At 32.5% G+C, this 24008-nt stretch overlaps 4 protein-coding genes across 4 annotated transcripts; 2 read left to right on the plus strand and 2 right to left on the minus strand.

Annotated features, from left to right (window-relative positions):
• Positions 1-519: 519 nt before the first annotated feature.
• On the minus strand, positions 520-5185 carry LOC123220236 (protein WVD2-like 3). The gene is made up of 7 exons (XM_044642321.1): positions 5074-5185; positions 2293-2851; positions 1902-1984; positions 1686-1779; positions 1525-1596; positions 1231-1341; positions 520-1013 (listed from the first exon to the last, which is right to left on the minus strand). Exons 2-7 carry the CDS (start codon positions 2845-2847, stop codon positions 777-779), a joined length of 1152 nt encoding a protein of 383 aa, XP_044498256.1. The 5' UTR covers positions 2848-2851; positions 5074-5185; the 3' UTR covers positions 520-776.
• Positions 5186-8720: 3535 nt separating this feature from the next.
• On the plus strand, positions 8721-10434 carry LOC123221895 (uncharacterized protein At2g34160-like). The gene is made up of 5 exons (XM_044644865.1): positions 8721-9035; positions 9429-9477; positions 9695-9757; positions 9844-9908; positions 9996-10434. The coding sequence occupies exons 1-5, from the start codon at positions 8754-8756 to the stop codon at positions 10101-10103; spliced, it is 567 nt and encodes a 188-aa protein (XP_044500800.1). The 5' UTR covers positions 8721-8753; the 3' UTR covers positions 10104-10434.
• Positions 10435-12640: 2206 nt separating this feature from the next.
• Positions 12641-15450, plus strand: LOC123220072 (DNA repair protein XRCC4-like). Its single transcript, XM_044642074.1, has 4 exons — positions 12641-13206; positions 13284-13426; positions 13503-14341; positions 14911-15450. Exons 1-3 carry the CDS (start codon positions 13071-13073, stop codon positions 13707-13709), a joined length of 486 nt encoding a protein of 161 aa, XP_044498009.1. The 5' UTR covers positions 12641-13070; the 3' UTR covers positions 13710-14341; positions 14911-15450.
• A 25-nt stretch (positions 15451-15475) lies between these two features.
• On the minus strand, positions 15476-18196 carry LOC123220071 (pentatricopeptide repeat-containing protein At1g63330-like). Its single transcript, XM_044642073.1, has one exon. The coding sequence runs from the start codon at positions 17581-17583 to the stop codon at positions 15589-15591; it is 1995 nt and encodes a 664-aa protein (XP_044498008.1). The 5' UTR covers positions 17584-18196; the 3' UTR covers positions 15476-15588.
• Positions 18197-24008: the final 5812 nt, after the last annotated feature.

Genomic DNA, 24008 nt, shown 5'->3' on the forward strand with positions numbered 1-24008 from the left:
CAGCATCTTTTTCTTTTGCTTTAAGAGCCTTCTTTTATGAAGCTAACCATAACCATTCAAAACAGTGAATTAGTGAATTATATAATAACCCACAATTAGTGGGCTCCTCTGTCTCTAACTTTATACCTTTTCTGTGTTTAAAGTAACTAAACAGCCCAAACATTACTTATTATACACTAACTGACCAATCATGAGACAATCTTCACTGCTTTCAAACATTTTGGTACAAGTGTTACAAGGACTGCTCACTGCATCAGATGAGTCCCAAAAACATTATTATTGTCCTAGGCAAAACCCTTTGACCGTTTCTAACCAGACAACCAGTTCTCAATCAAAATATCTTTTTCAAACTCAGCCTAAAATCAATATGTGGACAAGGTCATAAGTAAACAAAAGGAAGACAAAACCTGTGCAATATTTTTCCATGCATTCAAAACAAAGAAGGAAACTGAGATAGGTTTCATTTAGCAGTGAGATTATTCAAATATAAGACAGAAGTACAAGGAGAAGTAATTGTGATTTTTGCAAAATGGACTCTTTATATATAAAGTGATATAAATTACAGAAAATTTACACTTCATAATTACACAAACTCCGCAGCAAGTCCTTCCAACTTAAACACAGTAAAAATGCACATTCTTCAGAGAAGTCACAAGAAAACAAGAGAAAATGAAGACCTTTCCCCTCTTTAATAACTTAAATAACTCACCAGAAATTTAAGAATGGACGTCAACAATGTCTACATTACTCGGCCCATTTACCAAGGGCAGAATTACCTATTCCACATGATTTGGTTCATTGAGTTCAATATTGGAATGATCATTATGGATGTCACTTAAATCCTTTACATTTGTGAAACTGCGGGTGTTGGTGTCTTCCAAGTATTCACCAACACTGTGACGGTTTACTGAACAGCAAGCTCCTTTCACTTTTTCTCCTTGATTTGAACTGACCGCATCACTATAGCTCTTTCTTCGTCCTAGCTTCGGTGATTTTGCACGAGTTGGTGGCATCTGGCACACATCCAGGGCACCAAAATACAATTTAAGCCATTTATATTGGAGAAAAAAAATTTTCTAATAGATGAACCATATGCTTGTCCTTTTGACTTCTGTTCAAAATTAAATTAGTCAAATTTTCTCAGTCGTTTTGAGGGCAAAGTGGTTTAAATAGTATCTCAGAATCCTAGACTTTTATATGACAAAAAGAACCACACAAATAATTGGATACCTTTTTCAGTTCAGTTTTTGGTGGTGGTCCCTCATGGTAGAAGCCTGGCATGGGGCTTGCCTTAAATGTTAAACTCTTTCTGAATTGCTTGATAGCCACCTCTCTCTCTTCCTTCAAATATTATTATTTGCAAAAAGGAAAAAGTAACAAGATGGATCAGAATTTATTTGACTCAAAACAATCAACATAACTGATAGTGAGAAGAGAAAGTAAAGATTGTAAGAGAACCAATTTCCATTAAAAACTATGAGAAAGAGAGATTTCTAACTGTTCTAATTTACATGAGAGCAATACCTTGGTCCTTGCTTCATTTTGGCATTTCTCAGCTTCAATCGCTTGGTGTTTCTCCTCTAATTTTGAATAAAACTAAAATTTGCAACACCATAGATACAGCACATTATATATGGAAAATCAAAATATAGATTTCAGATGGAATATATTCATAAATGCAGTACCTCCTTCCGTTTCTCCGCACGTTCTGTACATCTAAGCACAGGAGCTGCTGCAACATTCATCTTGGACTTAATGGTCCGTACAGATGCTGCAGTGCTATGCATAGTCAAGAGATATCATCAATTTTGAAAAGAAAAAGAGTGGAGAGGCAATAGAAAGAACAAGAATGTATAGAAGAATAAGATATCAAACAAAAATTCTTGGAGGCAAAAGGATACGAGGAAGCTACAGAACAAGAATCTTCCTCATCAGGATGCTTCTTGTTCTTGGGTTGCAATGGTATCCTTGGCACCATAGGTGGCTGCAACCAAACAACAAAGCTAAAGTTCAGCAATGAACAACTTCATCATCGTGAATCTGTCAACTCTATGATTTCAAATAACAGTTTGTACAACTTTTAACCAAATGAAAACTTTTACAGAGCCAGCAAATACAAGTTGCTCATTGCACTGCCATGAGATTCATTTTGATCTATTAGTAAAAAATTAACTTTGCCACGATTGGTCATCTTGAGAGAACGAGCTTCAAGTTCGGAAAACCAATTTAATTAATAATCAGTTAACATCAGTTTTATAGTTGCCAGAAAAGATTATTCTTAAAGGAGAGCACCTGATTCTTCTTTTTTGTGTTTGGATGACGCACACCATTCGCATTAGATGATTTATTCACAGCTGCAGCAGCATAAGGTTCAGACGCAGCAGGACGAGCTCCATTTGAAGCACGCTTTTCAGTTGCCAGGTAAAATGGCTGTGGAATAGTATGTTTTGTCCGAATATTTCCGGAAGTGGCTTTTGATGCATGTTTCACAGCTACACGTGACTTGTTATTTTCCTTTGTTTTCAGACCTTTTGGTTTGACCTTCTCCGGCAAGCCAGTCTCCAGATTTGAGTTTGCTATGTTCTGCTCCTCTTTATTTTTTTCCATATTATTCAGTCCAGATATTTCAATTGAGGATTCAGTAGTACAGACCTTCACTTCATATTCTTTTACTTCAGCGCTCTCTTCCACACCTTGTTGTTCAGCATTCCCATCAACATATGAGCCCGGACCATCATAATGATTGGGAATTGTTTCATGATCAGAATCATGGGAAACACCATTTGAGTAAACCATGACACAATCAGCTTCCTTGTCCATACAAACATCGGTAACTTCTATCCCCATGGCACTGCAACAAAGAAATATAGATGTCAAAGTTATATCAAATTTGAAAATTTTTCTGTAGTCACAAATGATCTCTGTACCAAATGTATGGTAACCATTACTCAAATCACGGCCATATTAGATGGTCCAATAATTTGCCAATGCAAAGCAACCTCTATTTTCAAGGCAATGAGGAAACAAAATAACTAAGCATACTCTTATGAGTAGTAATTATAGTATCACAAACAATTAAGATCAATAGTATTAATAAAATCCTTCTGATTTCAGTATCTTATATATGTTATGTTATCTACTGTCAAAACAAAAAAGCAGTAAAGGGAGAAAATTATAAACATTTATAGAAGCCAGTTTATAGGTTATAAGTCCAAACAACAAGAGACATGGTGCAAGTAGGGTAGTACTGCAAAGGAAGACAAAGAAATGGCATGACGGCTCATTACATTTTTAGCGTATGCAAGACTATAGAAAGCCTTCATGACAAAGTCTATTGTTCTAAGGGTTTAACTAAGCCCTTCCATGCTGGAGGACATAAAACTTTAGCTAGAGACAGAGCCATACTTTAGTTGAAGAACAAAATGAACAACAAAGAAGAATTTACAACATTAATTTTAGAAACACTACTACACATGCATAATGAGTATGACTGTTGTGGATGTAAAATGTTTATGATTAAGATGGTATTATTTATAAAATTCTGATTTTACTATGACCTTTTAGACTGAATACAACAACAAAATATTTCAAAAAGGCTACAAAAATTAAGCAGGCATCCAAATATGAAACTTCAGAAACAAAAAATCAAGGGAGAACAATAAATATCCTTAATTACTCTTGTGGAGAACTATGTGTTTCCTATGAGAAAGAATTAAGCCTTCGGGGTGATCACAGAATTGGTATTAATAATAAGGTGGCAAATATGATAGAAAAATATGGAAATTGGCTTCTAATTCCCATTAAGAGTAATTGCAATTATCATATTTTACCAGGTAAAAAGAATATTTCAGGTATCTGTTATCAGTTACAACTTACTAGTAGTATACAAATTTCCAGTTTGCAAATATTCATTGAATTTTATCCTGGGCCCATGCAGCTATCTACCGAATCATTCCTCTTTTCCAGAACAACACTCCATTATAAGTACAAAAAGAATCACAAAATAAAACTCATTTTAGTGGCAACTAAACATTAAAATGATATTAATGAATCCAATACTACCTGCACTAATAAAAGATATTCAAGCTTGACTGAACAAAAAGGCAATGTAGAAAAGAGAAAACATTAAGAAAATGAACCATAAAGGCTTTGACAAGCTTGAAAAACATTTTGTTGATTCTAAAAGAAAACAGCAACAGGAAACATAATCATTATTCAGAAAACCAGACGGTCAAGACAGAAAGAAGAAAAATCAGAGAAATGAGTCTGCTCAAACCAATAATCATGACAAATTTCCAACCAAACAACCAGATTATACTCTAAAAAGCAATATATTAACTATGTGGGGACAAAGTCAAACAAGAAGAAATTGAGTTTAGTTTGAATAAAGAGAAAAAGCAAGACACAACCAAAATTAAGAAATGATATTAAAAATGAAACAAAAACATTCCTGAGTGTATATTAGAAAATAAGGACACATCACCAACTACAGAATTGATTCAAAACTCAAACCACCCAATCTTTTAGTTGGCCATATTTAATTATAAAATTGTTCAACAAGGTGTTGACACATCCTGAGCTTGAACTCATAAACAAACATGTACTATGTTAAGAGTTCACTTATTTATCTCTAGACACACAAAAACAAAAACAAAAGGAAAATTTAAACTTTAAAAAAATAAAAACTATGACCCAAAATAATGAAAACTGAATCCCATTCTGACCCAGAATATCTTTACTCATAATACTGTAGAAAAAAATTTTAAAAATTAAATTTCTGACTCCAACAAATGTACCTTAACAAAGCTAAAGCAGTATCAAAGTTTCAATTTTTTTTTTTTCATTTTCAAAAGGTTGCCATCAACAAAACAAAGCTCCCGATGAGAAGAAACAAAAAAAAAAAGATACTTGAATGCAAAAAAACAAATCCCAGAAGCAAACAAACATCATTAACAGATCGGTTGGCCAAGGGATGCAGGAATGATTAAAGCTACATAACATGCATGGAAATAATAAACAGATCAAGAATTAGAAAACAGAGATAGAGAATGTCAAATAAGGTAAATTACTCACGATTTTGGTCTGATCTAAGAAGAAAGCAGAAGCGGATTATGGCAATGGAGCTGTGCTGCTGTGCTTTGTGTTTTGTTTATGACTTTGTTGCTTCTGTTAACTATAGTTTAGTTCTTATACAAGTGTTCTGTGCTTGAATATCCTCAGTGTTAACGGCGTTACTTCACGGAGTAATTTGAGATTTGAAAATTTTAGAATCTTACCTTTAATTTGTATTTCCTTTTTCCAAATCAAGGCGGCAGCGGCAAGTGTCATTTTCTTTTATATTCTTTTATTGGGATGTTCATTAATAATGGCAAGAAAAATTAGTAACTGTAATCTTATTTATCTTGATTAATTTTAAATGTATAAGCATGGAGGTATTAAATATTAATTTATTATTATTAAATGATTTAATTATTTATTTTATTTTTAATTTAAAATTAATAAATTATATAATTAATATTTATTTATTAACACATGAAATACCATTCTTTTTTTTTTTCGCCTAGAATAAATAAACAATTAAATATTTAGATACATTGAAAAGTACCAGTATTTTTGTATAAATATTTTATTAAAATAACATAAGAATATAAATTTAAATTTTGTTGATGATATATCAAGATTAAGCTTTCACTTTTTTTTTAATACAATAATTATGAAATCGACTGGTAAATTTGAAAATATAATATTATTTAATGGGGAAATTAATAGTTTAGTCTTAATTTCATTGTGTCCCTTCAAATTATGACTTGAAGATTAGTTGAGATGTGGGATTAATGAATTAAAGAAAGAGAGATGCTCATATCTTAACGAAAAAGCAATTAAAGAGAAAGATGTTCAATTCAAATTATTGCTTTCCTTTGGCCCCATCTTTGATTGATCATGCTTAACCCTTTTGATAAAGCTCTAACACCCTCTAATTAATTAATTAATTAATTAATTCAGTACTCAAATAATAAAATTCTTAATTCAAATTATGCATCTTCACCTAAACACAAAGTTGGGTAACTTGAATTCTTTGTCTGGAGAATCAAAACTTGTCTTGTCTTATCCTTCTCAATGCATGAACCACTTCTACTTCTAACTATTACTCAATGCAAAAGGGTTATTATCATTGATGCTAATAACACTTTAATTTTGTTATTATTGATGGATTGTTTCATAATAATCCAATAAATCATGCCTAATTACTTATTACGTCGGAGTTTTGCGTATTTAATTACATAAATTCCAGGCAAAAACAAGTGGGTTTATTATAGATTAATTAAATAATTAATTAATGCTTAATATTATTTAATGGCTAGAATAATGACAATCTGTTGAAAGAGGACAAGGAAAAGGAAGAGAATGAGAGAAAGGTTCTAGTCAATGACCAAACTAATTTTTTAAATAACTAATTTTTTTTCAATTTTCAATTTTAAAATATATAATTTTAAAGTCTCCTAGTTAAGGCCAATGGGCCAATGGGCTGTGGGCGAGTATAGTTTGTGAGCTGTGAGGCTTCTTTACATTTGTGTTGCAAGATAAAACAGTGATGAGTAGAGTAAAAGTAAGACCGAAAATTCAAAAGGAATGATGGATGATGATATCGGTCCCCGTTTCCTAAGAGTTGTACATGCCAACCTATATGATAAATCTCTCCTACCTCAATTTAGAATTAGAATTAGACCCGCCAAATTAACATTAATTAATTAAACTAATAAGCGTAATTAATATTGTTGTTAATGGAAGTATTACTTTTATTATTATTTATTATTTCGTTCCCACGCATACTCACACGTGTACAGGAATATTTCAATCTCTCCTGCCTATCATTGCTAAAATATTTATGTTTGAGAATTGGATAATATATATTTTATATATATATATATATATATATAGAGAGAGAGAGAGAGAGAGAGAGAGAGAGAGAGAGAGAGAGAGAGAGAGAGAGAGAGAGAGTTTGGGTATTTTCAACTTAGTGTTTAAATAATGTATTAACATATGATTGAATATTATTTTATTTTTAATTTAAAATTACTTAACTATCATTAACTTTGGATGTGAAGAATTTCTAAATTTAATGAAAATCTTCTCATCAATAGATAGAAATTTTTGTTTGATATAGGGGATATGATCCATCTACTCTTTCTCTCTTCATTTTCTGTTTAGAGAAAGCAAATTGAATGATATAAGAAGCAATAGGAGAAGATAAAGGATATATAGACATTTAAAGGGATGTTCATTCTATTCCTTTTTTTTTTTTGAGAAAAAAGTCTCGTTCATTTATTTTTTGTCTATCATTGATTTTTCTTCATTTTTGGGTTTCTCAAAGCCTTGAAATGGATTAAATCATTTTTGCTAATGAAATAAACGTAAAGCTCATTCTGAATGCTTTTTCGATCCGAAAGTTCTCGCGAAGAGAATAATATGCTGCCCTCTATCTTTTTTTGCTTTGCTAATCTTCCTCTCTAGCGCAAGTGGGGTGGCAGTGGGTGTGGGAGAGAGAAACTTAAGAGAAGACGCATTTCTGTTAGGTCCTTTTTTTTTCAATGCAACACGTAATCTATATATCCAATTCAAAAACTTAAAATTAGGTACATATAATTTCATTGTTTTCTAGTTCACTCATTTATCTTCTTCATCATTTACTCTTTATTTGCCATCAAAGTTTTAATCTAAATTAAGCGTGGATCCAATCAAAAGATTATTTGTAAGTCAACTAATTTGATTAATTAGTCAAACATCATTTTTAAGTCAACTGATTTGACTAATTAGTCAAACTGGTAACATTTGTATGATAAAATAAAATTTTAAAATTATAATATATTTTCAAAATATATCAATGACAGTTAGAATGTATTAACCTAATAGTTGAATCGTAATTTAAAACTATTTACATTAGTTTAATCCAAGTCAATCAAATTATAGTAACTAAAACAAGTTTTAACTATTTAATATATCAGATTTGAGATCAATTCTCAATTATATCAATTAGTCTAAGTTTTAAAAGCTCGAATTAATTGCATTTCGAACTTCATTGAAAAATAATCCAACTCAAATAGTAAACGCAAACTAAACTTGATTTTGGTAATGCTTTTAATTTAAATTAGTACTTGGTTTATACATATGTTACATGAAATAATACTTATAGATAATATTAAGTCAAAAATAGAATTTTAATTATAAGTTCAAACACAACTTACAAGTTGTTATCCAAATTCCCTCAATAATAAAACTATGTACATTGAGTTTTAAATATCTAATTGAGTATTTAAATAATTTGTTATTATGTGAGTAATTTATTTTGAATTAAGAGTAAAATAATATTTAATTATATAATGATATTTAATCATACGATAATATATTATTTAAATAATTAATTAAATACTGAAAAATAGGTGTATCGAACAGTGCTCTTTCTCTCCTATGCACCACTGGATTAGTGGGACTGGCAATTTGTTGGGCCACTTAAGAGGCAAATGCTCTTAAAATGGGCCTTAGTTGAACAAAATTCTGTTAATTAGTTATCCAGGCTGTTCCCGCTCAAAAATAACGATTTAATCCAATCGGAAACCTCCACGTTTCCTCCTGGCAATATCACCTCTATATAAATGCGCCTCACCAAAGAAAATCTCAACAACATTTCCCGCTATTTCCCAGCATTCTACAAAGAGAAAGAAACAGAAAGAGAAGAAAAGAGAGAGTTCTTAACAATGGAGTCAAGAACCAAGGTTGTTTCAGAGAATGTTGACCTCAAACAAGAGGAAGCCGAGAACAAAAACAAGAGCAAGAATAACAATGGGAAGAAAGAGGCAGCCGTTACTCCTGTTAATCCTGCTAATGGCGAAGTAATTGGTGCTGCCGTTGCTGCTGTTACTACTGATGACTCTTCAGCTCATATCAAGAAGAAGAAGAACAGGGAGAAGAAGAGCAACACTCGCATTCAAGTCTCCAATACCAAGAAACCCTTCATTTTCTACCTCAATCTTGCCAAGGTGTCTGCATATGTTCTTGTGTTTTTCCTTTAATCAAGAATCTGTGGTTTCCCTGTGTTTCTTCATTAGCTATATGTTTTAACATTATTCCTCTTAATTTTGATCTGCATTTTTCTCTGAATCTTGCTTAGTGCTCCTTGTTACAATTGTATGGCTTTCGTTATTGATGCATAGAGTATTTCCAGCTGCAAATGTGTTCTAACTCTTGATTTGGTTTTTAGGGCATAATCTTTCTGACTAAATTGCTGTGGAAGTTTAGCTTCAAGTACATGGCTCTAGTCTATTATTCACCTAATACTTAATATTACTAAATTAAGTATAAATGACATTACATGTGGAGATTTTATAATTTTCTTGATGGGGTTTTTTTAATCTTATCAATCTGTGTTGCAGAGTTACCTACAGCAGTACAATAAAGTTGAACTCTCAGCCTTAGGCATGGGTATATACTCTTCCTTAATCCTTTTCCTTCGTATTTCTACATATTTCTTTTTCCTTTTCTTGTCAATCGTGTTGTATTCAAACATATGACTGCAAAACTGCTGACATTTTAATAGCTAGTAAAGCTTATAGTTAATCTTTTCCCTTAGGGACAGCTTAGTAGGATATCTTTTTCTGTTTCTCTGTATTAATTCAATCACCGGTGTTATTTATTGCAGCCATTCCTACTGTTATCACAATTGCTGAGATTCTGAAACGAGATGGACTGGTTCATAACAAGGGTAGGAGATCACATCCTCTTAATATTAATTAACTGAAAATTCCTATATAACTGAAACTAATAGATTTACATGTTTTGTTACAACAGAAGTGAAGATATCTACAGTTAACTCCAAGGAGGATCACAGGGGTTCTTTCAGTCGGAGACCTAAGGTTGTACTGCTCACTTTTGCTGCATTTGTTTTTCAATTTTTTCATTTTTCACCACTTACAAGTTCTTATTCTTCATATATCTTACAGAGTCCTCAGATCCAAATTATTCTGGGGAAGGCCGAGAATCTGAACAAGATCACGACTGCTGCTGATGCTGCCACTGAACCTAAGATGGAATCTGATAAGCAAGCCTGACCAAGAAGTTGCACAATAATTCTGTTTCTGCGGTTTACTGTATACATGTTCTTTTTCAGTTTTGGAAGTTTTTAATAGAGACGTATGTGTAGCAATTAGTGTTTGGAGCTGTTATTAGAGGATCTGCTAACATGATGATTTGATTGAGATGGGGAGAATCTGGTAGAGCAGACCTTGTGAAGTCCAACATCTCTTTGTGTTTTCTGTTGTAGTGTTGTCATTTTTGTAGGCAAAGTGTTGTTGAGAAACCAATGAACAGAGCTGTGTTGTTCATGATAGATGTGTAATTTTCGTTTTACTACAGAGAAATAGCTGTTTCCAGTTTCCACCATCTCTCTCCTGAGCTCAGTTGAGTATGCAATTATGCAAATAGCACTTAAAGATGGACAGGCTGATTGTTTTTATTTTCAGTCTTCAGAAAGTATATATCTAACTAATGCAGGAGAAACACAACATTTGAAGACTTTAATATCCTATGGCACAAGTCTTAAGAGAGAAAAGAGACCTATATTTTCTGTAATCCTATTAAAAAATTACAGTATCTAATTAATAAGAAGTCTTGACTGAAGGAGTGAATCTATCCTGAAAAGGCATATATGGATGGAAATATCTATTCACTTGAAAGCTTGTAAATGAGGTTAACTGAATACATACCCTAAATCTATATGTGAAATCGATCTCATTCTAGATGGCTACAAATTTTGACAGTAGGAACTAGACTAATGTCAGCATAAAAAAAGATTAGAGTTAGTCAAACAACTGGAAGGATCTTGAGTGTTTGAATCAAGTAATATAGATTACAAGATAGAAACTCCAGATATATATATTAATATGAGGTAGATGTGATTGCTAAGAGAATGCAAAGTAGTTCAGAAGTGAATTAAGGACTTCATAAGCAGATTTTACTCATGACATGCATAATTGAAGCAGTCCCATCACAACCATGCAGGAATATATATCATATTGTTGAAAGAAGCACAGGACAAAACAACGCAAGATTTGGGAACTCCACAAATACAAAGGTGCATACTTGATGTAAATGTTTTAGAAGATCCATAATCTTTTAATTGATCAATAGAGCTTGTAGGATAAATTTTTAGCTCCTTCCAATTGGACAAATCTCCCAACAAACATGTATTCAGAACTTCTCTAGCCAACATAAGAACCTCAAGCTTTGGAGCCATAAAATTCCAGTTGAATTTCTCAGACTAATTGGAAGGTCTGACCCAATCAATTATGAGAGTACAAAGTTCCTCAGCTGTAACACTCATATGTACAAAATTCATGCCTGTTAGTTCTTATATGTACATTCAGCTTCTTCAAAGAAGCACTCTTAATGCGAAACACAGCCACCCCAAGCACATTTTACAGGGTTAATTCAAGTAGAAATTCACATGTTGAAGAAATCCACTCTTCCAAATCACCAAATTCAATTCTGACTTCAATTGTATTAATAGTAAGACTTCGCAACCTCTTAAAACTTACATTAGCAGGCAAGCCCAAAAGAGTAACTGACAACTTTTTTTTCAAAACCCTCGAGGATTCACGAGCATAGACACTTTCAGAAAAGGTAAAAACTGTTTCTTCCTCCAAAGGGAATATCGTGACTCCTATCTCTTCCATGGTGAAACTAGGTGAAAAAACAGATGATGTTGGAGCACCCCAGCATACAATAGTGTAACTTGATAATCCTCAATACATAATGAATATTTCTTATAAAAACCTAAATATTGCTTTTAAAGAGAAATGAAAAACATGAAGAGAACAGTCATTTTCATCACCATCACATTATACAGAGTCTATTCTACTTAAGCAGCCACTTCAAGGTGATATTATTTGATATATTCATGAAAGGTTCTACAATTTTGTTATTGTTTCACATATGCCAAGTAATTAAACAACTTTATGAGCAACATGTAAACATACTTGATAAAGTTTAAGCTCCAAATTCACGGGCTTAAACAGGACACCAAGTTGAGAATGCAAGAACAAAGGCAAAAACATTCCAACTCCTACTTTATAATCCAGCTATTAACGAGACAATTTTGGTACAAAATTTAGAAAATTGAAGATAAATGATTACTACTTATTTTTTCATTTATTGTTAGGAAAACCCAGAAAAACACATGTAAAAGAAACTTTAAGTCTTCAAAAACAACTTAAAAATTGCAACTTGTATCAAGCAGCGCACATAATCAAATCAAGGTTAATAAGTGTAACTGCATATAGTTCACCTGCGTACCCAGAGTACTGACGGCGCAGGTGTATCCGAGAAAGTTGACAGTTCTCAATCTAATAACCAAAACAAAAAACAAGACACTTAAATAATAGAAAAGAAGTAAGCTCCCTACCTATTCATAATACTATAAACTTATTGGGTACCCATTTCTGGAGATTTAGAGTGTCAACTAATAGGGAAGAAACAAAGGCTGTAGCAAATGAGTCGTACACATGAATAGGGTAGCCAGAGAAAGCATCCATGGTTCTGATTGTAGGGTCTCCATTTTCTTGAGATAAGATTGCAGAGATGGAACAGAAGATCAATGGAAGAAGAAAAAAGAGAGTGATAGAACCTTAAAGACATGATTAAGTGCCACCTCGTTATTGCCCATCTGACACATAAATCGCTAAATCGTTTGATCATTCTTCTTGTCATTTCCCTCTGATTCAGAACATAATGCTATTACTTTACAGCTCCTTCAAAACACTCACAGATTTACACGAGTTTCTTTTTATATGCTCAAGAATACTTCTCTTTTACAGGCTATAGTCTTACGATTCAATTCAGTAGAGCCTTCTTTTTATGTAATTTACCTGCCTAAATAAATTAATATCCAAATTAAAAAATAATATTAAAAATATAATTTTCTTACAACTTACCACGCACACAACTTGGAAAGGCGGGAAGACTGCATATTATAAACATTGTTAACTTTCAGCTTCTCAAAGAAGAAAGTCAACAGAAAAATGGCGACGACAACAAGATATTCATGTCTTAAGCTTGAAATTCCCAACCTCACTGAACCCATCCTAAAGGGCGCATGGTACCAGACCCACTTCAACCTCTCCATCACCGACGGCCTCAACGCTTGGCTCTGGAATGGTAAAATCGAAACTTTTTACCAACATGTCCCAATTAACTTTTCTATGATTCTCCTCATAGAAATTAGTTTTTGTCAGCGACTGAAGAGGAGGTGAGAGATCGAGCGGCGCAGTGGGACCAACCGGTCACCGAATACGTCAATTTGGCCGGGCGGTATCTACGGTTTCAACAGCCTGGCTCGGTTTACGGTTTTAATGATGCTGGTAACGGGTGTAAAAGGGTAAGGTTTTTTTTTTCAATTTTCTTTTTAATTTTTGAATTGAGTTTGTGTGAAATGACAGAGTGATCTTCTGCAGTTGTCATGGACATTTGAGAAAGAAGGGACAAAGCTTGAATGGAGGTGGAAATGTGAACCTGAGCCAGATAGCAAGAATGTTACAGGAGGAATTATGGACTTTCTTATGGATGCTAACATTAGTGGAAGATTCTGTATTATTATCAATTTTTTAGAATTTTTAATTTTCTACAGACAGTACTTCAGGTACCCAGATAAGCACCTATAGAGCACTAGTATATGATCTTGATAGAAGTGATAATTTGGCATCCCCTTAAATCATGATGGAAACAGCCAAAACAGTTTCACTGGATTAGAGATTTAATAAATAATGTGCAATGAATAGCCTTGTTGGTTAGAGCTCTTGCGGTGGACCCAGAGATATACCAAGCTTTTAGGGATAAGGAGGATCTTTTAATTTTGTTTGTGTTTGGAGAAGAAACATTAGAGTGGCTGGCTAGAATCAGAGATCCTGATGTAATCCTTATTTGAATGGGCACTATAAACTTGGAGAAGCTTATAAATCTTTTCTTTTTTATTTTTATATAAACAGTATTTGTGTTTATACGATGAAGTTGTCAGAAAAACTCAATCTTTTGAGAGGCTAAAGTGGAGGCTGAGAAATGTTTGGATCAAAGTGATAGACATAACAAGGAGAAGGTGGAGTTTGAATCAGCTATCTACACAAAGGTGCATGTTTTGACTTGTCCAGCATGGTCCTTTACTGTTACATTATTATTTTTTTTGTTCTTCTACTTTAATCTTGTTGTTCAGCATGGGGAAGACATTTTGGTGTTCAGAATCAGACTTCTTTCTTCATGTTTGACCTTGAAGTTAGTGGGCTAGAAGACTACCTAAGAGGTAGAACCCCAACTCCTCCTTGTAAAAAATGTTCTTTCTATATAAAAAATCAACCCAAAACTCCTTTGCAGCTCAGTTGTAGAAAGAAAAAAGAAGAATCTTGAAATTCCATTTCCACTGAAATCCCAAGTGATTCATAATGATTAACTTCATCGTACAAAACTACCATGGTCCTCTTCTTTTTGTCAGAAAACATCCTGTTCACCCTTGTCAATACGCCTGAAGTGGCCAACAGTGTACATTTTCACGCAATCTTGGCTCTCTATTTTCCAAAAGCAAAGATGTCTTCCATAAGTACTGAATGACCAAATCAATTTTACCTTATCTACATAACCAAGCCCACAGATATATTGATTTCTGATGGCCTTGGAATTCTCTTTTCCTTCCTAGTATGGTGATTTGCTCAACTGCTACGTTTAAATTTCTTTGATGGAATATACTTCTAGAAATTGTGGTGCTATTGCTGTAATGGATCATTGAGGCTAATTTTTCTATCCAAGAAGGTTCCATAATTTTCTAATGTCCATTTAGTCATTGTTGAATCTAATTCATTATGCTTTGTTCTTTAGGCACGCTGATGAAAGCATGGGTGTAGATATGAAGCATCATCCTCATAGTATTAAGGGCTGACTTTGATTCTTTATGTACTTTTACTTCCTTGGTGTCCTGAATTCAAAGAAAGCAAAACTGAGAGGGCTTCGTGACAGCTTTCGAAACGGGATGTTGGGAATTCACCTCAGGAGGAGGAAGAATCCAGAGACAGAACTGAGAGTTTTGATAAAGTGAGTGATGATGAAAAGACTGACGAAGAAGTTGCAAAGAATTTTACAAGCACTTCGAAGGGGGCTCTAGCAAGAAGGGCTCGCGGTTGAAAGATGACTACACGAAAATAGCATCCAACCAGTAAATTGAAGGTGAGTGAAAATCAATCTCCTATCACCTTGGATTTGATATTCAACCCTTGTATCGACAACTTAAACATGCAAATTTACAAATGTAATAGATTTTAATTCAGGTACTATTGTATCATCTTTCCAAGAAATTTATTCTTCTAGAGGAATTTAATGTATTCTTTAGTCCCTTCATGCAGTCATGTCTTGATTGCTAACTGGAATTCAGGCTACACTGTAGTAATTTGCCTTGGAATACTGCCCTATCGATCTGAAAACCAAAAGGGCAGCTGTATTGAATTAATAACTTTTTTAACATGGAAGTCCAGATGTTAAAAAATGAGAAATTGTATTTGATCATGTCGCAGAGAAAGATGTAGCTACTGATTTAATGGGATCTCTGTTACCCCATAGTACAGAATCTACAGAAGAACAACAGGAGACATTTGGAAGTGACTCAATCATTTCGCGGCATCCAGCATCCTCCACGACATGCTGTAGTAGCATTGCAGTGACTACTTCATTTGGCGACAAGTTCCTGTTTCGCATTTTCATCAGAAGTTGCATTGCTTTATCGACATCATTTTCTTGAAGAAAGCCCTGGATGATGGTGTTGAATGTGATAGAGTCTGGTAAACATCCCTTTTCACCCATTTGAACTAGCAGCTTATCAGCCTCCAATAACATCCCTTTCTTGCAGAGGCCATTGATCATTATGTTGTATGTTACAACATCAGGAACCAAGCCTCTCTTTGAGATCTCATCAAACTTCTTTTGTGCTTCATCCAATCTACCTACTCTACACATACCATCAATTAGTATACTGAAAACCTCGATGGTTGGTTCATATCTGGAAGTCTCAAGGGAGTGGAAAACATCCAATGCCTCCTCAATACAGCCATTTTTGCAGAGCCCATTTAGCATGACTGCATATGTAGCTAACACTGGAGATACACCAGCAGTAGCCATCTCATTAAACAGCTTTTGTGCGGTTCTTATTCTCCCTGCCTGGAAAAATCCAGTGATCAGTGTGTTGTAAGTAACTGTAGTAGGCTTCACTCCCCTTCGAAGCATTTCTTGAAAGAGGTGAATTGCTTTATCAATCTTCCAACTCTTGCAATAGCCATCCATCATTATATTGTAGCTGTATACATTGAGCTGAAAACCTCCACCCACCATCGTTGCCAACAATTTTTCAGCATCATCAAGTCGATCAACCAAACATAAACCACCTACTAGTGAGTTATAAGTGAATAAGTTAGGATCTTTCCCTTGCTTAATCATCAAACCGAGAATGTCTGTGGCTTCTCCCACCTTTCCCTCTTTGCATAGACAATCTATCAAAATTGAGTAAGTTACAACATCAGGTGAAATTCCTTCTCCCATCATCTGTTCAAAAACTCTTTTGGTTTCACTCCACATTCCCATTTGACAAAAACCATGAATCAATGAGTTATAAATTACCAAATCTGCAGTAATCCCTTGACCAACCATTTCATCAAAAAATTCAACAGCCTCCTTCAACCGACTGAAATTACACAGCCCATTAATCAATGAACTATAAACAATAACATCAGGGCTAATTCCTCTTCTTGTCATTTCCAATAACACCTTTATCGCCTCATCAACACGTCCATTTTTGCAAAGACCATCAATAATCAAACTATAAGTGATCACATTTGCCTTACAATTCATACTCCTATGCAACTGAAGAGCAAAATTCATCTCACCAATCTTGCAAAGGCCATTAATGAGAAGCCTGTATACGAAAACATCACCTTGAAACCCTGTTTCACTCATTTTATCAAACACCTTAACCGCATCCAAAGCTTTACCTTCTGAACACAGACCCTTAAGCAAAGTCGTAACTGTAATCAAATCAGGCTCAAAACCCCTCTTTAAAATATTACCGAACACACCAAACCCATGTTTTACTTTCCTCATACGACAACAACAATGGATCAAAATGTTTAAAGTATACAAATCAGGCTTAATTTCTCTATAATTTAACTTTCTATACATAGAAAACAGTAAAAGGTAACCCTTGCACTTGGAAACTGAAGTTAATAAATGATTAAATGTATCAATTGAAGGAATAAGCTTAGCTTGGATTAGTTGACGGAAATATTGTTGTGCGTTCTCGAGGTTGACTATACCTGATTTACACTGGCTCTTCACGTGACAATTCAACTTGTTTGCATCCAAAAAAGAGTTAGGTTTTGTGTTTGCGTTATTGGGTTTGGATTTTGGTGAAGAGACTGAAAGTGGGTTTGTAAACAGCGAGGAGAGGGTGAGTGTAGTTTTTCCAGCCACAATTGCATTTTCTGAACCAGTGGCGATCTTCTGTAACATGGTTAACTGAATAAGATGGTTGGCAGTCAAATAACCCAGTCATATGATTTCCCAATTCATCATGCTATATATAATAACACTCAAGTCTTTTCATAAGCCCGCTAATTGAAAGCACCATTTCTGATAGCTTTAGCCAAGAGAGTAGAAGGCAAGTAGAATCTCCTCTCTCTCTACAAACATATGCCAAACAAAACAACAAACGCGTTCCTTTTGCCTTTTGCCCATCAACTTCAACTGGACTTCAACATACCATTAGTATAATGATAAACAAATAAACTATGTTGAGCTTCAGGGCCAAAAGCTGCCAAGAGGGCGGGGCAATTTACAGGTTTCATTTTAACTTTGGATGGGATAAACATTTGTTTATGAACACCATGAGACTTGTGTGGCCTTTGGAAAGCCCAGTTTGAGTTTCTTTCTCAAATCCAACTACTGACACCTCTGGCATCTTTTCATATTCTCGAGTCCAAGAAGCAACGCAACCGAGCCAGGATTTGAACATATGGGAAAGCACTAATCCACCTCTCAGATAGGGAGGGCAACAGGAGGCACAGGAAAGAGATCTCAATCTCTGTTCTTATAATAGATATCTATCTTTATTATTATTATGAGAATAATAATAATTTTTTAGCTATTTTTACAAAAAAAATCCTTTCATCTTGATCCTTATAAAAAAAAAAAATCTTTTTATACGTTTTTTTAAAATATAATATAAATATATTAAATAATAAAATTACTTAAAATTAAAATTAATTTATTATTTTAAATATCACATATTACTCACTTTAATATATACAACAAAAATATAAATAAAATTTTAAAAATATAAATAATATAAAACTATAAAGATATATTAAGACTTTAAATAAATATATTAATATAACGAGACGAGAATATAGCCAAAGTAAGATATAGGCATATGTGTCCCTATCTTTGATCGTAAATATATTTTTTGTTTTAGTCTTCATCTTCATTTCTATCCTCTTTTTTATTTACCTCTCTATTCCTATCCTCATTTTTATTGGAAAATATTCTCTTTATTAGGGTTAAAGACCCTAAATTCGGAACAAAATCATCATCTCTACCCTCAAAATATCTTATTTTGTGATCGTTTAAAGTTATTTTCATTTTTTGAGCGATCCAACACTAACCCATACCTCAAATGTTTTAAAATTTTGATAATTATATAACAATAAAATTATGTATATTTATTTTAAATTAAAAATAAAATATTATTTAATCATACAATATATATATATTCAAAGTTAATACACCTAGTATTACACTTATATCTAATATTTATTTACCTGATTAATTACGGATAGTAATTATGAACAGGAGAAAAAACTTTTAATAATAACACTATTGTTATTTTTATTACATGTTATTTCCACATAATATAAATAAAAATTTCAATTTTTATCTACAACAATTTCGATACTGAAGTTTTGAAATCAAAATTTTGTTAAATCAGATTAGGTCAATGTAGTCTCTTATCCAAATGGAAATCCCTCACAGAAAGTCTCTTATTGATAAAGATATCGAGGGATGAAGGCGCCCTGATTTCGTTTGACATTCTACTTGTCAACAAATCAAAACCCTGATTATGATTTTAGGTATTAGAATGATATAACACAGCCTAGTGATTAAAATATTGTTTTTTTTCGATTTTCTGATTTTTATTTTAAATTCCATAATCATCATGTATGATTCAGCCTAAATGGAAAAAATAAAAACGAAAGATACAGTTGCTTACAGGAAAAAGCGTAAGTAGAGAATGGCAGAATCGAAGATCCAATTTATCTCTTCGGACAGAGAAACACGGTAAAAAGAGGAGATGAAATTGCATTCAATCAATACACAGATTCAGACTCATCTCATGACCGTGATTTCTCTGTCCAAAAAAATATAATGGATCTCACTTTCACTTCTGATTTTCTCATCCAACACAGTTCTCCATACGATAAGAACGAGGGAGAAGCAAAGACAAAATAAAAAAAGATCGAGATGAAGGGCAGAGAGAAGAAGAAACTAAACTAGGGCTTAAGCGGCTTGTTTTTGGAAGAAATAGCGTTAGTTATTTATAGGCATGTCGCCGATACACGTGTACGTTGCCCTTAGAAAACCCTAGCTATGCCTATCCTTTTAGGTGACACCTACCAACCTCACTGCAATCTTTTTCACCCCTGAGGTTGTCTAAAATACAATTTTCCCCCTGGGGTTATGTTAGACTTGGAATGACTAATTTACCCTGCCCAATTTTCCCTCTCTGTTTTATTATAAAAAAATTCTTTTAAATTAATATTAAATCTTAAATATAATTTTTTAAAATATTTTTATTAAAAAACATATTATTTTTTGATAAGCCAAAAAAGTATTTTTCATCTAAGTTTTAGTCTAATCTAAAAAATATAGTTACAATAGTTTAAAAACCCAAACATTTACTTATGAATTAATCTTTGTTAGAGATAAATGTAAAATCGTTATTTTACCACTAAACTCTAAAATTTTAGAAATTTATATCATTTTCCCTCTTGATTTAGAAAATTAACAATTTCTCCTTAAAATTAAGTTTTAAAAAGTGTCATTTCTCCCTTAAGATTTTAAATTTCTCCGGTGATCGATGGTCACTCTGTTCCTCCCGATGATGGCTCTCCTTCTAGCATCTTCTCTTCGTCTGAAACTCTCTTCCTTCAATCGATGTTGTCTGGACAATGACAACTTGTTCAAACCAAGGGTGGTTCATCTACTAGATGATAATGATGAAACCCTTGGTTTAGACACGTGGTTGTTGTCCAAACGACAATGAACGCATTGAGGGTTTTAGATGGAGAGAAGATATCGAAGAGAAAGCCATTGTTAAGAGAGAGAGAGAATAGTCGTTGTTTGTTGAATAATCGTCTTAAAAATTTGAAACTTTAGGGGAGAAATGTACTTTTTAAAACTTAATTATGAAAAAAAGTTACTAATTTTTCAAATTAAAGAGGGAAAATAATATAAATTTTTAAGGTTTTAAAATTTAGTAATAAAATAATAATTTTGTTCTCATTTTTAACATAAAATTCTAATAAAAATTAATTTATGAATAAATAAGTTTTTGAACGGCTATGAACATCCTTTTAAAATTGGAGTAAAACTCGGATTGAAAATACTCTTTTGGCCTTTCCGATATCTAAGTGTAGTCCTGGCTACGGTTCGAAAAAATAAGGACCCTGAACTGAAACCGTAATAGGATAGTTTGTAACCGGTTCGGAAGAATTGATGGTTTCGGTTCAGAGCTGACAGTTTCGGTTCTGAGCAGACGATTTCGGTTTGGAGTCGACAATTTCGGTTTGGAGTCGACGGTTTCAGTTCGGAGCTGACGATTTTGGTTCGAAGTTGACGAGTTCAGTTCGAAACTAACATTAAACCGTCAATTCTAATACATGATCTTGATTTAATTTTTAAATTATTAATTACAATAATTAAAAATTAAAATAAAGGTTTGGACTTAATTTTTCAATTAAGCTTCCTACGTATCTTCTTGGGGTTTAGAAGAATCAAAGCCTACGTAGTTCTCTTACTTTTACATATCTAATAGCTGGCAGTACCCCCTTACGTTATCATTCACCTCCACTATCTTGATTGTTATTTCCTGTCATCGAACTATCCGTAGTTAGATCAAGCGATTCTTCATTGAAGTCCACTTTTATTTCTTGTTGGCGTAATTCGGCTCTTGTCCAATCGTCCACGCATACTTGGGCTTCAATAGATTCGGGAGCCGAACTTGATCGCCTCTCATCCAATATATTACTCCCTTAACTAAAAGCTTGTTCTATTGCGACAGTTGATACTGGTGCTGTCAAAACTTGTTTAACAATAGCTGCTAATATTGGAAAAGTTGATGCATGTCGACTCCACCATTCTAGAACTGGAAAGTCTTTGTCTATATTATTGTCACTAAACTCAAAAACAGTAGTTAAATAAATATCAAGCTTCGAGGTGGAGTCTAATGTTTCTCTTGGTCTTTTGCACCTTTGCATCATAATACGATCACTATAACTCATATTTTAGGTTGATGATGGGGCAATAGGTAGTAGAGAGGAAGAAGAACCACCTTGGTTACTATAAATTAATGAATATTCAGCATAAATTTCTTTAATTAAATTCATAATGTTAGTTATAGTTACTGGAATATTAACTTCATCCTCTTAATTTAATTGCAAACATTAATAATATATTGTCAAATAATCTGTGACACCATCTAATTTAAATATAAAATCAAAAAAACATGCAACAAGAAAAAGTTCTGGAATTATTTTATAGTAAGTTAACCATTTTGTTTTCATTAAAAAAATAACTTCTTGTAGAATAATATCTTATTCGGCTTCTTGTAAAGTCCTAATAATATTAATAACTTCATTTAAAAACAAATTAGAAGTGGGATAATAAACCCCACTTAAAGTATAAGTTGCATTATTAAAATTTCTTAATACATTTAAAATTGTTTTACAAATATCCCAATGTTAGGGATATAATGTAACTTGTGGCACATGTTGTGAAATAAATGAACATAATAAATTCCTATAATCAAAAGACTCGTTGAGTAATTCATATGTTGAATTCCAATGAGTCGGCACGTCTTTAGGAAATTTTTTGGGCTTTTATTATGTTGTTTACAAAATTTACCCAATTCTTTTATAGTTTGGGGATGTGTCTATAAAAATGAAATTGTTGTTTTTATTTGACTAATATAATTATTAAGACAATGTAAACTATCTTATACACATAAATTTAATACATGACATGCACATCTAATATGAAAAAATCTACCACCTAAATTAGGTTTGCAAATATTAATTAAATCATTTATTGAGGCAGTATTTGAACGTGCATTATCAAATAAAATTGAAAAAATTTTATAAAGTAATTTATATTCTTTTAATATTCCTTTAATTATTCTATAAATATTATCGGCTATATCTCGGTCATCAAATACCCTAAATGCTAAATTTTTTTTTTTGTAATAGAAAATTGTCATCTATTCAATGACAAGTTATACTCATATAAGAGTAAACTTGTCAATGGTCACTCCAAATATCACTTCATATAGATACACGTTCATCAAAATTTGTAAAAAATTGAATTAATTCTCTTTTTTGTTTTTTATATAAACTAAATAATGTTCTTTTTAATGTGTTTTTTGGAATAGTTTTATGTGCATGATTTAATGCAGTTTTATAATAATTATTAAAACCTAAATTTTTAGTAAAACTAAATGCTAAATGATTTATTGTTACCATTTTTGTAAATTCTTTTTTACTTTTATTATCACTATACATAAATAAAGATTTGTGTATAGAACCATACCCGGTTATTTGTGTTTGACCTTGGCTTTGCCCCATTTTTTCTGGATGCTTTGACTCCAAGTGCCTTTTGAACGTCCTGTATCTACCTCCTTGTTTGAATTTATAAATTTGTCTACAATAATTGCAAGCAACATTGAAATTACCATATTCCTTTTATATTTTCTTGAAATGAATCTTGAAAATATCGGATGTAGGAATTTTTTGAAAATGTTGTTCCATCTCCATTTGTTGTTGATGTTGTTGTTGTTGTTGTTGTTGTTCTACCTCTACATATTAGCGTTCACTTTTTTGTGTTGAAAAATCATCTATAAATTGATTTTCATTCACATTTGATATATGTGAAAATTGACCAAATTTTCTATTACCAAAAGAATTTCTATTACTTGCCATTTTTTGATAATAAATAAAATTAATTATATAAATAAATTATATGATTAATTATGAAAGATAATAAAAAAATAATAAATAAAATTAATTATAGAAATAAATTCTATAATTAATTATGAATTGTATAATAAAAATAAAAATTGGAATTAATAAAAAATTAAGAAAGAATTTAATTAAATTTAAGAGAATTTGATTGAATTAAAAGATTAAGAGAACATTAAGAATTGAAAGAATGAGAATGAGATTTTGAAAGATTGAGTGAGAGAGTGGAGATATTGAAATTTGAAAGATTGAAATTTGGATGGGTATATATATAGGATAAATTTTTTTTTAAAAAATATTAAAAAATATAAGGTGAAATGCGATTTTGAAAATTGCAGGGGACCAACGGTTCCTTGCAAAAGTTCTAAAAATCGCAGGGTCCCCTGCAATTTTTTTTTCAAATGTGCCATGCACTTACTACAGTGGAACCTGCGCAGGGAACAGTTGGTTCTTTAATAAATTTTAAAAAATTCAAAAAATTCAAAAAAAATTTAAAATTTCTGGTTCAGCACAGTAAAATCGTTGGTTTACATGTCGGTTTATAACCCGGGGTGAACTGACGGTTTCACGGTTCAAAATTAGATAAATCGAAACCAAACCGCTAAATTCCGATTTCAGTTTCGGTTCAATTCGGTTCTCGTTCCGGTT

Source organism: Mangifera indica, chromosome 7 (genome assembly GCF_011075055.1).
Source record: "Mangifera indica cultivar Alphonso chromosome 7, CATAS_Mindica_2.1, whole genome shotgun sequence".
NCBI lineage: Eukaryota > Viridiplantae > Streptophyta > Magnoliopsida > Sapindales > Anacardiaceae > Mangifera > Mangifera indica.